At 43.0% G+C, this 13341-nt stretch overlaps 1 protein-coding gene across 4 annotated transcripts in view; it reads right to left on the reverse strand.

The window, feature by feature from the left end:
- Positions 1 to 6502: 6502 nt before the first annotated feature.
- Positions 6503 to 13341, reverse strand: part of TSPAN9 (tetraspanin 9) — a 168178-nt gene continuing 161339 nt past the window's right edge. For all 4 annotated transcript variants that reach the window (XM_062487424.1, XM_062487423.1, XM_062487426.1 and 1 more), the window contains exons 6-9: positions 12305 to 12406; positions 11576 to 11707; positions 11372 to 11455; positions 6503 to 10379 (exon numbers count right to left, since the gene is read on the reverse strand). In XM_062487424.1, the coding sequence (XP_062343408.1) occupies positions 10308 to 10379; positions 11372 to 11455; positions 11576 to 11707; positions 12305 to 12406 (390 nt within the window). In that variant the 3' untranslated portion in view covers positions 6503 to 10307. The remainder of the gene's footprint in view (positions 10380 to 11371; positions 11456 to 11575; positions 11708 to 12304; positions 12407 to 13341) is intronic.

Here is a 13341-nt window from a genome sequence, read left to right on the forward strand (position 1 = left end):
GATCTAACACAACCTCCTTTTTAAATCAGGGTCAACTATGAGATCAGGTCATTTTGTTCAGGACTGTATCCAGTCAGGTCTTGAGACCTAAAAGGATACAGACCACACAACCTCTCCAGCCAACCTCTTCCAGTGCTTGATACTTGACTGTCATTGGTGTGAAAAAAATTTCCCTATATCCTCTCATTACAGATTAAGCCTTCTGCCTCTTATCCTACCACCGTGTACTACTGTGAGGAGCCTGGCTTGGTCTTCTTAACCTCTGCAGAAGGAATCTTTTGTTGGAAGATTGTAATTAGTAGCTCCCTCCCAAGCCTTCTCCAGGCTAACCAAGTCCAGGTCCATCAGTTTCTCCTCAGAGGACAAATGCTCTGGCCTCCTGACTGTTTTGGTACTCTGCTGCTGAAATTGTTTCAGTTATCAATTTTATCAGCCTTTCATATACTGATGGGCCACAAACTGGATGCAGTATTTTAGACGGGGTTAAAAAATCCTGGTATTCCTTTCTTTTGAGATCCTGAATATGGTCCTGCTATTTTATAGCCAAGGGTGCAGTTGTCCCCCACTGCCTCCAGGGCACACTGTGGGATCACATCCAGCTTTCCATCTACCAGGACCATGTTGCCTTTTCAAAATAGCTGCTCACCATTTCCTAATCCATATTGTTGCCAGGGGTTATCTCTTCCCAGGTGCAGAATTTTGCCTTTGTCCATTTTCAGTTTCAAATGGTGCCTCTGAGCCCACTCCTCCAGCTTGTCTGTGTCCCTCTGAAGGGCTGCTCTCTGCCCTTCAGTATCAACCAAGAAAAGCCAAGGAACATAAACTGCCATTATACATTCTCCAAGAGGGGAACGTGGGTGATTCTTTGGTATTTGCCATTTTATAGTAGATTAATTTTTAAAAATCAGTGTAATGTTACATATATGCAACTGAATGATAATGTAAATTATAATGACATATAATTCTGCCAGTATTAACTGAAATTAAGAAAAAACCAAACAGAAGTACCAAGGAAGAAATAAAATATAAACACTCCATGCCTCCCAAGACCCCCCATAATGGTACAATGACTGTGCCATGAAAAGAAAATACTGATGGTATTTTGCAACTTTTCAGAAAACTTCAGGATTTTATGATGGACATGTGTATTGCAGCATAAAGGAAATTGTAGGATGCATGTGACACCTGTGGTATCCACAGACTTGTACACTCACAAATGCAGTTGCCCAGAGGCAAGAGAAGAGATTGAGGAAATACTCTGCTTATTACAGAGCATCACATCTGGAGGCCATGGCTGTCCACCTCAAATATGGGATTGGTCTTGAGATGTAGAGGAAACTGTAGAAGAATATTATTTTACATTATTTCCTTGAAAGTCTTCATTCTCTTGATTTGTTATTCAAGGAGCTGTTAGATATGTTAGGTGATTTTTCTTAACCTGAATGTCCTTTGATGCCTTTTTTTTTTTTTTGTGATACTGACTGAAAGCCATTGTCCCAAGCAGTACATGTGTTACCCCTTATTAATAGAGAATAAAACCCACACCCAAGAGACTTCCTTGACTTCTTTCACTTTTCTTTCACATTCCTAGATGTTCTTTTTCCCCTGGTTGTCTCACTCTCATATCCAATACCTAGCCATTACTTGGTTGCTTAAAATTTCCAGTTGCCTTTCTGTCTCCTTTTATGGGTAGACTGAGCTTCACCATCCCAGGATTGTCTGCTTGAGGTTGGGCTGTTTTTTTTGTTGGTGGTGGTGGTTTCTTGGAGTTTTTTTCTGCAGGGAGAAGGAGTCCAGGAAGTTTCCAGATCTTCAGCTGGCATTAAGAGAATTTAAATACAAGTAGATGCACTGATAGCAGCTGCAAAAGCAGATAGCTTTTATTTTGTTTGTTTCTCTCTAGAGATGAACACAGAAGACCCACGAGGAAGAACACTTTAATACCTGCAGTAATTTTTGCCTCCTACCTTTCCTAGGCTGGCACAACATTGCCAACTGCAGCATTGCATAATGACTGTTTACCTGAATCAAACAGCGAGAGAATGAGATAACCTCAAAGCCAGTGAGTCTGCCAGCACCAGCACAATTTCTCAGGTATAACATATGAACAGCTGCATGGGGCTGGTTCTCATTGACCCTGCAGGTGCTGCTCCCTCTGTGTTCTTCTAAGGTCTGAACTTCACTCATCACCTTACTTCCTTTATGTCCTGGTTTAAGAGACAGGTGGCTGCCCAGAAAGGCAGCAAGCTTCCTGGAACAGAAAATATAACTACCTTCCCTCCAGATTAGTACAATTTTCAAATAACAGGGCTTTCAGGCAGACATAAGGGAAAAGGAGTTACAGCTCTTTACTAGAATGTATATAATAAGGCAAACAAACATAGAATGTGTATAATAAGGCAAACAAACAACCACAACGACAGCAGCAACAAGCAGAACCAGGAGCCCAGTGCCAGCCTTCTCTCCCCTTGGAGCAGTTCCAGTCACTACCAGCAGGGGCGCTGCTGGCTCCTGGCCAGGCAGGGCGGGTGCGGGGAGTCCTCCTCACCTGCAGGGGGCCCTGCGGTGCCGGCCCAGCCGCCTCTCCTCACGGCAATGGCAGCTCAAGCGAGGGGGAAGAGGGGACATGGCTCCCCTTGCAAAACTTACAGGGAGCAGGTGGTCTCAGTGCCACTCCAGCTGGAGAGCGGGTCTGTAGCAAAGCACAGTGCAGCCCTGTCTAGGGAAACACAAGTGCCCACTCCCCACACCACATGTGACCGTTCTCCCATCCAGTTGCTGAGAGCAGAAGGGGCTGAGCCCAGCCCCTGACCCCCAGCCAAGTCTCAGCCAGCCCCCTGACCTCTCACGGTACATCTGCATTTCCCAAGAGAAGCCCCCCAGCCAGAGAGCTCACTACCCAGCTACTAGCAACCCTTCTTCTGCAACTGCGCCCCTTCTCCTCTCCTCTCCCAGCACCATTTCAATGGAATTCCAAGACATCCAGCTAGGTCTTTTGTCTCATAAGTATCATCCATTCATCCTCTTCTGAGCAACAAATGGGGAGAAAATTACCTGAGAGAAAGAAAGGAAAAATAAAAAAAAGAAAAAGCCTAAACCCTAACACCTTTCTGAGTGGGGTATGCATAGTGTTTGTTTCTATGTACATGCCTGCAATGAACTTCATTAGCCTGAGATTTGAATATATGCATTAGTTCTCTGTGTAGAGAAAAAAAGACTTATCTGTAGCCTGATGCATTCCTCTCCCACCACTCATTGCAACATAGGAAAGGATGCAGGGGTTATTTGCAACCCTGTTCAATACCTGGATATGGCATCCCTGTTCACCTCACCTCCTAGTGAATAACATTTATGTAGGGAATGGCTTGTCCATCTTTGCTTCCTATGCTGGGCTGGAATATCTCTTAGGACAGAGGAGCATTTGCAGAGTACTTTTGAGCCCAGTTACATTAGGCAGCACAAGCAAGTATCCATAGTTTCTTCTGTGTCTAGGGAATGTGGTGAGCAAGACCGGGATGGTCAGAGACAATGCCATACTGCAAACTGTGGGGTTGAGAGATTGTGTTTGTCTGGGAATTCTGGAGAGAACAGGCATTCATGAGAAGATGATGCAAAATTACATTCCACACCTCTCGTGATCCTCATGATGTCTCCATCTACCAGCACTCAAGTGATGTTTAAGAGTGTACTGGGGTCTGGCTGCATAGAGTTAATTTTCTTTGTAGATGTATGGTGCTGCATTTGGGATTTGTGACTAAAGCAAGTCCTGGTAACATACCTGTGTTCTGGCTATTGCTGAGCACTGCTTGCACAGCATCAAGGCTCTCTCTTCCTCCCACTCAGCCCCCCTCAGAAGTATTTGAGAATTGGGAGGGTACACAAGCAGGACAGCTGACCTAAATTGATCCATATCATATTGTATGCTCTACAATATCATACACAGGAACAGAAATTGAAGAGAGATTGTGGAAAGGCAGACTCCTTGCTCAGAGACTGACTGGGCATCAGTCTGCTTTTTCATTACTGTTTTTTTACCCATCCTCTTTCCTTCAGTGTTAATAAACTGTATTTATGTCACCCTGTGAATTTTCTCACTTTTGCTCTCCCAGTCTTGCTGTAGTTTTCAGGAGGGAGTGAGTGAGATATTGTGTGGTGCTTAGCTGTGGGTGAGGGTCAACCTGCCACAAAGCAAGAAAGAAAATCTCCAGTCTCTCTGGTGTGCACACAGTTGGGCTTCCACACAGCTACAGCACATTCCCATACTCAAATGTGCACGTACACATGCATCTGAGATGTAATCCATGTACTCACTGCCCCACTGCTTACCTCAGGATGCTGTGAATTGCCAAGGGGTGCACCACAACCAGCTGCATCTGCACCACACCTGAGCCGTGCTGGGACACTGCTTGGAGATTCCTTCTACAGGCCATGGAGGCACCCATCTACTGACATTGCTTATATTTCACATGACCTCCTGATTTCAGGGAGGTCAGACTTGGGGCTTTTGCAGAGAGCACCAAGGCATGTCTGAACTGTGGCCTGCTCCTCTGGCTTGCTCCTCCATGTGGGTGCCAGTCTTACTGTCAAGGGAGACTTCAGGCAAACCAAGAGTGGCTACAGGGCACTGTAGCCAGGAGCTGTTAGCCTTGGTCCTGCCAGTGGCAAGGCAGGACTTGGGCAGGAGAGCCCCTAACCCATGAGTTAAGACCTGACTGTACAGCCAGTGTTGCAGACAGAGCTTTGGCTTCTATGGCAATGGACCCCTGCTTCGAGGAACAAGAGTGAGAGCATGTTTTTCAATGGGCTTTCCAGCCTGACTGGGAAAGCTTGCCCTAAGGATACTCTGCATGCAGTGGAGTTTTTCTGGTGTCTCTCTTCCTTTTGTGGCCCTCCAGTGGTACTGTGGGCCCTCCTTGGACTCTTCTAACATCTGCTTCTTTCTTGGTCTCTATGAAGCTACTCTCTGCTCTCTCAAGGTTCTTTCAGTCTTTCTGCTGTATTTTCTCACCTCTCCAAGGCTACTGTATGATCTCTGGGTCTCTTTCTTGCCTACCTTTTCCCATCTTTCTGAGGCTAATCTTTGTTGTCCTTCGCATTTGCAGACTTTATGCTACTTTCTTCTCTGAGGTTCTTTCAGGCTTTCTTCTGATCTCTCAGTACCTAGGAGGCTACTCTGTTCTCTGGGACTCTCCCAACCTCTCCACTTCTTCCCTATCCTCTCCAAAGCTGCTTTGTCTGTCTTTCAGTTTATTCCTTCCTCTCACTGAGGGGATTTTCAAGAAATTCCAGTCTTGCTGCTTGTTTCATATCCCACTCACCCTTAACCCCCTTTTTTTGAAGTTTGACTGGATTTTCTGGGGCTGTTTTAATCTTCCTTCAAGGTTCATGGCATCTCAGCAGTCTTTCTTCTTACTCTCGGGACTTTTTCAGCTTTCATGCTCATTTCTTCCCTTCTCCAAGGCTATTTGCTGTTGCTCTTTTAGCCTCTTTCCTCTATTAGCAGATGCAGGCATACACTCCTAGAGCACTTTCACAAGTCTCTGATACTTTCTTGTTATTGTCATAGTCTCTTGTGTGTTCATCATGGTTCTTTCAGGCTTTCTACTAGTTCCTTTGCCTCTTTGAGGCTACTTTTTGTTCTCCGAGTCTTTTACAGATTTTTGGCTCATTTTCCCTTCTTTGATGCTACTTTTTGGGGCACTATCAATCTTTCTACCCACCCCCCCCTTTTTTTTTAATCTTCTTTTGAGGCTACCCTTGATACTACTGAGTAGTCTGGAGCTCCTTTAATAGCTCTAATACTTTCTTGTTATCACTGAGCTTCTTCTGTATTCTCTGGGGGATCCTTTGCCTTATCTCTTTCTTTCTCAGCCTCTGACTCTGCTGCATTTTGTTTTCTGGAGCACTTACAAACTTTCTTCCCTTCCCTGAGGCTGGTTTATGCCCTCGGAATCTCTTCCTCTCATCACTTCGTTCACTTCTGCTTGGCTCCTCTTTCATCTGGGAATCTTTCAGCCCATCTTCTATTTCCCTGGCATTTGGAGGGCTGTTCTGTAATCATTCTCTATCTGAGTGTTAATCAATGTTCGAAATTTGTCTGAGACTTCTCAGTGTCCTCTGGATGTCTTTCAAGTTCTCTACTATTTTGTCCTCACTTCAGCTATTCTGTGTTCTCTGGGACCCTTGCAATCTTTCCTGTATCAGGCTCTCTAAACCATTTTTCCATTATTTGGGGATTTTTCACAACTTTTTTATGTTTTAATATTGTTTTTAAGGATCAGAGAGGACTGGGGAAAGTCAGGAATCTTTTCTCAAATGAAACAACTTCAAGAGCTCTGGATTTCAACTGCAATGGAGCTGGAATAGATGTCTCACCTTTGGAAGTTGTTTTTTTTTTGTGTCCTTTTCTAGTTTTGGTGGTGGAGTTAGGAGACAAATGAGCTGAAATAGGCACCTTTTAAAAAATCCTTTATTTTTATACCATCCTAGTAAAAATCTTTTATATAAAGGCGAAAGTAGGTATTGCATAGAAGAAACACTGGTGCAAACATCACCCGGTGGGAATGGCATGTTGTTTCTTAAGTGTCTACTCTCTACTGCACAACAGATGGTTAGCCCAGAGGCAAACATCTCCAGGTTTCCCCATGCCAACTACAGGATGAAGCTGCTCAACTTATGGAAAGAAGTTACATCAGAATTATGTGTGGCCTATTCCATGCTGCTCCCAGAAACCATCTGCTGGGAAAACATCCTTTTCCTCCTTGCCTTTTCTATGCCTAACCGATATGTCACCCAGGAAAGACCACGAAGATCAATCTGGCTGCCTTCTGTGCTTGCACCCTCCCTGTGTGTGAGCTTGTATTTCATGTATAGAAATGGAGCAGGTGGACACAGGATAGGAGAGTTGGCCTAACGTAGCCATAGTCCAGGAACTCAAAGCATGACATGTCCAAGGCATCTTCTATCATCAAGGAGACGTTTATGTCATTGTCTTTTAGCATTTCACATGCTACTTAGCTCTGGGCACTTTTTTTGAGCGCCTTCTACCTGGGCTTCCAGTAACAAACAGCCTTGGTAAGACCAGGAGTGAGCAGAATTCACTGCTAGTTCACACTTCATCAGTTTTCAAACAGAGCTTCTTCAGGCAGTTCTCCTGTTTTGTCTCTGCATAAGTTCTACCGCAGCTCCCCAGCATGAAGGACAGTAAGACAGCAGGTATGCTACAGTCTGAAGGAACACTCAGAGAAACAGCACTTTCACAGACCTGAATTGTGCTCTCATGAATTAGAGATACAGGGAGGTATGCATTTATACAAATCAGTATTTGTGTATAATGAAGATACTTTTACTCAGTATCAGTTTTTATTTAAAAACATGCTAAAAACTTATAGTTAAATAATTAGAGTGACATTTGGGGAAAACACACAGGCAGCCACCCACCAGCAATAAGCGAAAAAAGTGCATACATACATGAGCCAAACCTCCCTTTGACCAGATTACAGGACAATTAGTGCCTTCTCTGACAAACTGACTGCTGCAACCTCACACTTTCCAGAGCTGTTTTTTTGCTGCCTGGGAAGTGGTATTACCTTTCTGCTTCTTTAAGGATGTCTGTCATCACCTCCCACATCAGAGAGCCAGCTAGAGACACAAATCAGTCCTGCTTTTGACTCCTCTCCTGTAGGTGGCTTAATAGAGATGAATACATGAAGCTCATGTAACTATCTCACTTAATACTGTGCTTAAAATGCCTAAAGTAGTCATTAAAAAAAGATTTCAGGATCTATGCTTCTAGATCGTGAAATGGAATGAAGCATTCTAGAAAAATAAGTTTGGATGGAAGGCAAAGTAGCTGAGTTTGCAACTACACATTTCATCTCTGAGTTACTCATAAACATCTTTTATTTCCTTATTACTTTCACTAATATATTTTACCATTTTTGTACAAAAACTGACTGCAGATTAAAATTTAAGATGCGGCAGGTACCACTGTGCGACCCAAAAGGACAGAGATGATTCTCCTACTCAGCCCTGCACCTGGCCCTTTTTGAGCACCAGATAATTTAGAGAAAGCTAAGCACCTCTGCCCAAAGGGAGAATGCAGGGGAGCCGTCAGACCAAAACAATCCTGTCTTTTCTTGCAAAAATGGGAACACATCTTAGCAACTTTGGATACAGTCTTACATGTAGCAGCAGATACACTGGGCATCAGAGCCCCTTCTTCAATGTGGAACAGCCATCTTCAGTGAGGCTCAGATGCTCCTGGTCCCAATTTTTGTTAGAAATTGAAGTAAAACTGGATTCAGTTTCTATGCTTTCCCTCTGCTTCTTCCCTGACTCCTTCAAAGGTTATCCAAGTGAAATAGCTGAACCCATATGGCCTTGTCTACTTTAGTGGGAAACCAGAGCCCTGTGAAATTTGGGCATTGTGCTCATATGGGCAAGGGCTGTGCTCTAAGAATAGTAACCTTCTTCTTCACTGGAACACCCAAATTCATCTCTATCTCCCACACATTCACGCTCCTTCCTGTCACACTGATTTAATAGGAACTCAAAAAAGTGACACGTAGGTCACACAAAACATTATTGCTGCCAGATGTACAGATGCATGCAGGACTTATTAGGAAGATAAATAGGGGACTAAAACCTCCCAGATATAAAGCGGCTCAACAGCTATTTCAGCCCACAAGGAAAAGATAGGCTGAATGATACAATGAAAACTGCATCTTTTTAGAGCTTGAAGTACGCGTATTCAGACTGGATATAACAGAATCTTGTTTACCAGAGGAGTAGTTCAGATGGCTCTGAAAGGCACAAAATCTCCATCCTCAACAGTTTCTGAAACTCAGCCCAACAGCATAATAGTAATAATCAGAGCATCCTCCATTGTCTGAGTCTTTCCTTCTTCCTTCACAAAACAGCGAAAACTTGTAACAATGGCTAAGTGAGGGCCCCATGCAATGAAGAAGCACTCAAAGCAGAGAAATACACATTCAAGTTTTCTAACAGGAATGTTGGTAAAAATACGCACTGTGTAAACTACCCAGTGGATGAACTTGGTGATCTGTCAGCAAAAAAACAATTCTGTACTGAAGGTGTGCCAATACAGACCATCTCTGAGTGCTGTTCTGGAAATTGCCCCTTTTCTGCAGCATCTGGTCACTCATAATCAAACTGTCTTTTCTAGCTCAGGGAGACAGCTGTGTTTGGCCTGAGGAAATCCCTACAACAAAGGCCATGGCATGATAATGGTGCCATCAAATTGCCATCCCCTTCCTTCACATCCAGCAGCTTGCCATGCCTTGGGCAAACTTTTTGAAGCAGACAACAGTCAGTGAAGTCTGCTGCCAGTAGGTCAGACTGCAATCTCTCTCCTTTGTGCCAGGAGTAACTTGCTTAGTCAGTACTATTAGCTTTCAAAGTAGCATAACATAAAGCAGCCAGGCACTGCTTTGGGTGAGTAAAGGCATTGGAACTTTGCCTCGAAGAAGTAGGAAGCTCATCATCTGGTCCAGTGGGAAGGCTTTGCATTCCATCTGAGGAAAGAGTCTCTGATTTTAAAGGAAATACCTTTGTTACAGTAAGGGCATCAAGGCCCTGATAAAGGTAGGTGCTGCCTCCCCATGGACTTGAGAAAAGTTATGTCTTTGCCTGCACCTACTGTCAACTTTGCAAAACATGTCCTCTGGAGATCGCACAGCGGTTCCCAAATTAATGTACAATAAATGTGTAAAACCAAAAACAGTAAGAAGTTATAAGTCAGGCAACTAAATTCTAAGCTATATTCATCATCATAATAATAATCATTATCATAATAAAAAAGTATACACCGTAAGGTACAAGAAGCTGCAAAGCAAAGCAGCTCCAATTCCTAGGACTCTCAGTTAGAGTGGCTTTTCCGAGTCTTCCAGTAAATTGGACATAAGGGTTGAAAACCTGATGGAAGACTTTGAAGAATTCTCCCTTGAAGTCAAACACACATAATTTTTGCACATATAGCATGGATTAGTAGAGCAAAACATTTTCTTAAGTTAAGAAACATTCTTAGAGCAGATCTATGATTTCATGTAGAAAATCCATTTGTTTGGGGAGTTTCCCCCTCTTTGGCAAATAAATGGCAAATGTGAAACAGAAAAAAAGAAAATAGTCAAATAAGTTGTGATAATAACTGGACAACTAACAACGAAGTGGATCTGTCAATGGGACGGATTTCCTCAGCAGGGCTAGGCGTGATGCTCCTTGCAGTCATTCTTCATGTTCATTTTATGATGACACAGAAAGGTTGATGTGATAATGTTTCAGAGGCTTTAGGCATCATATTTTTTGCCAGTCCTGTGAATCTGCTGGAATAGTGTCATGGAGAAGGCCATGCCAAGAATCTGAAGGAAAACAAACAATAAGGGCTTTAGTATAGGAAGGTTGCCAAAACTGCACTGCTGACCTGTGTTCATGGCCCAGCTGTAGTTTGAACAGTCATTCTACACTAGCCATATTTCTCAAGCTTCAACACTGAGCAGTAAACCTGCATGTATGTTTCTAGGCACGTAGTGATGTCCAGGGTTGTATCCATCAGAGCACAGATGGAGGCCAGAAAGCTCTCAGGGTTCTTTGTCATACATGCAATAATTTTTCAGAATCAATACATACAAGTCACTCTTCCCTTTGACCCAACAACTGGTGCTTGTTTAGTCGTGTAACTGTCTTGTTTAGTCAGGTAACTAAACAAGAGGTAACTGTGACTGACAAGACTGGATTCAGATATTCTCCCCCAAAAGTATAGCAGTGATAGAATCATAGAATATCCTGAGTTGGAAGGGACCCACAAGGATCATCAAGTCCAACTCTTGGCCTTGAACAGTATAAAAAAAAACCACATGATGTGCCTGAGAGCATTGTCCAAATGCTTGAACTCTGGCAAGCTTGGTGCTGTGATCACTTCCCTGGAGCAAGAATCCCAAAACCTTAACAGATTATTATGATACTTCTCCACTTGTTTTTTTGAAACACATTGACCTCCTCAGTTCAGTGGCCATGATTTGACTGATTTTGATAATTTCTATAACTTGCTTCCGAAATTAAAAATCAACCAGTTCCAGAGTAACAGATGGCTTAATATGGGAGCTCCGAAGAGGCACCCTGAAGTCAAAACATGGGCAAGCAAAACCCCAGTGTAGCATGTCTTCTTTGCAGGACTGACTACTGACCTGCTTCCTTTCTGAGTGCACGGCCTTAAATGAACTCATAAAACAAATCTGACATTTTGGAAATAGTATTCCAACTCAAAGCAGTTGAGCATCACTTTTTACATAGCAGAGTCAAGAATGCTGACAGCAAATCAAAGCCATGTTGAAAAACATCAGACCAGTATTACCTGCATTATGAGGACACACATCCCAATCGAACCAAGGACATGCTTATTGTCATCAAACCACCTCATAACTTCCTCGTAACATCCCTGAAACAGTGAAAGATGAAAACTGAAACCCCACAGTCACATTTTCTTTCATGTGCATTCCCTCTATTTTGTTCCTTCCCACCGCTACCTAAGACCTGACCTGGACAAAGCGAGCCTTACCCTTTTCCACAGTGATTCAGTAGAGTTCCGTCCACAGTCTTGGGAGTTTTCCCTACAACATCGGTCTGGAACAATGTTTTCTCCCAGCACTGGGTACCAATCTGTATAGTCATTCACACCACAGCATTTCATCTGTGTAGAAGTAAAGGATTAATAAATTGACTAGCACAATTTGTAAATCATGCATAACCACAAACTTTTATTTCCAGTAAACCACTCTGCATTTTCAAAAAGGCCACCACAACACTTTCATAGTTTTAAGGTGTTCTGTGGTTGCTGATCACCTGAAGCAAATACTTAAAATCACAAAGAAAAAACAAAACCAAAGCAAATAAATGGCTCCACACCCAAATCTTCTTGTCATAGAGACTTGAGCCCAAACACCAAAACATAAGCCCACAACTGCTAAAAGCAAAATCCTGCCAAAGCTGCAGTGCCACCTATGCAGGTTTTGCTGCCTCTCTGCTCTTACAGATCATCTCTATGCCTGTGATAGCCACAGACAATCCCAGAGAGATGAGCATCTTTCACCTTACAGAATACACTTTGGTCCTGGGTTTTACAGTATTCCTGGGTTTCACAGAATTCCCTGGACATTCAAGAGTACAAAATCAGAAATCAAAACCTGCATCAGCCAACTTTTAGCCTAGGCATGGATGTCACACTTAACAGACTGCAGCAACCTTGATGACCAAATTGCTATTTATTACTATTGATAAAACATGTTACCTCTGCTTGAATGATATTCCATGCATTTTTCAGTCCAATATTATTTTCTGAATTGTATAGCTTCATACCTTCCTTCAAATCCTTCTTTGCACTCTCACTGACCTGTACCATGCAGAAGATAGAGGAAGTCAATGCATTGCTGTTAAGAGGAAAGGACCAAATGTACAGACACACATATAGAATGCCCATCTTTTACCTTCTCTTACCACAAACTTAACATGGGTAAAAAGCTTCAGGACTCCCACAAATCATTGGGACCTTCAAGCAGCTGCCAAGACCTAGTCACTCCCTCAGATTGCAAAATAGTGGATTAATTCTCTTGAGATAGGAGACTTCTGCTAAAAGTCCATCATATAGTCATCATCTGATTCAAACTGAACATGAGCAGCATAAATCTGCTGAACTTGCTGTAACCTTGCCAGAGACAGCTGTTGGCAATACCCCACAGCAGCCTCTCCTGCCTGTAACCTGTGGCCTGCTTTTATTTCCTAATATCCCAAAACCAGAGTCCTGGCTTCCCAACCTTAGCAGAGTTATTCTTGCATGGGTTCAGGCAGGCTATAGTGAATAGCAAGTACAAAATCAGTTGAAAAAAGACATTATTGTTTTTCTCCTTGTGGGAGCAAGCTTGTAGGATTTATGACTTTCAAATGTACTCTTCCTTGTTTAGAAGACAAAGTTGGAATGTTTAACAGGAAATCTGAGATGTCCCATTTCTTGTATTCATTTCAGTCTGAGCCCAGAGTCCTGGACGCAGGTAGGAATGTATCTTGCCTCTGACAGTAGCAAGCTGGTAGAAGAGAAAGTATTATGGACCTGGCATAAAAGTCAACAATGTAGGATCTGTTTCATCCCTCTTTTACAACCCAGTCAAAATCAGCATTTCACCTCGGCTCCCTGAAAGTAGCAGGCATCATAATGACAACCTGAGAAGATATAAAGGTCTGGGAGAAGCTGTTTTAAAATAAGTCTGGACATATTCCTACTGTAAGGTTCTGTCCTGTGTTTAGCAGTGGTCTCCAGTTCCCCAGTCACTT

This window comes from Cinclus cinclus, chromosome 2 (genome assembly GCF_963662255.1).
Source record: "Cinclus cinclus chromosome 2, bCinCin1.1, whole genome shotgun sequence".
Classification (NCBI taxonomy): Eukaryota; Metazoa; Chordata; class Aves; order Passeriformes; family Cinclidae; genus Cinclus; species Cinclus cinclus.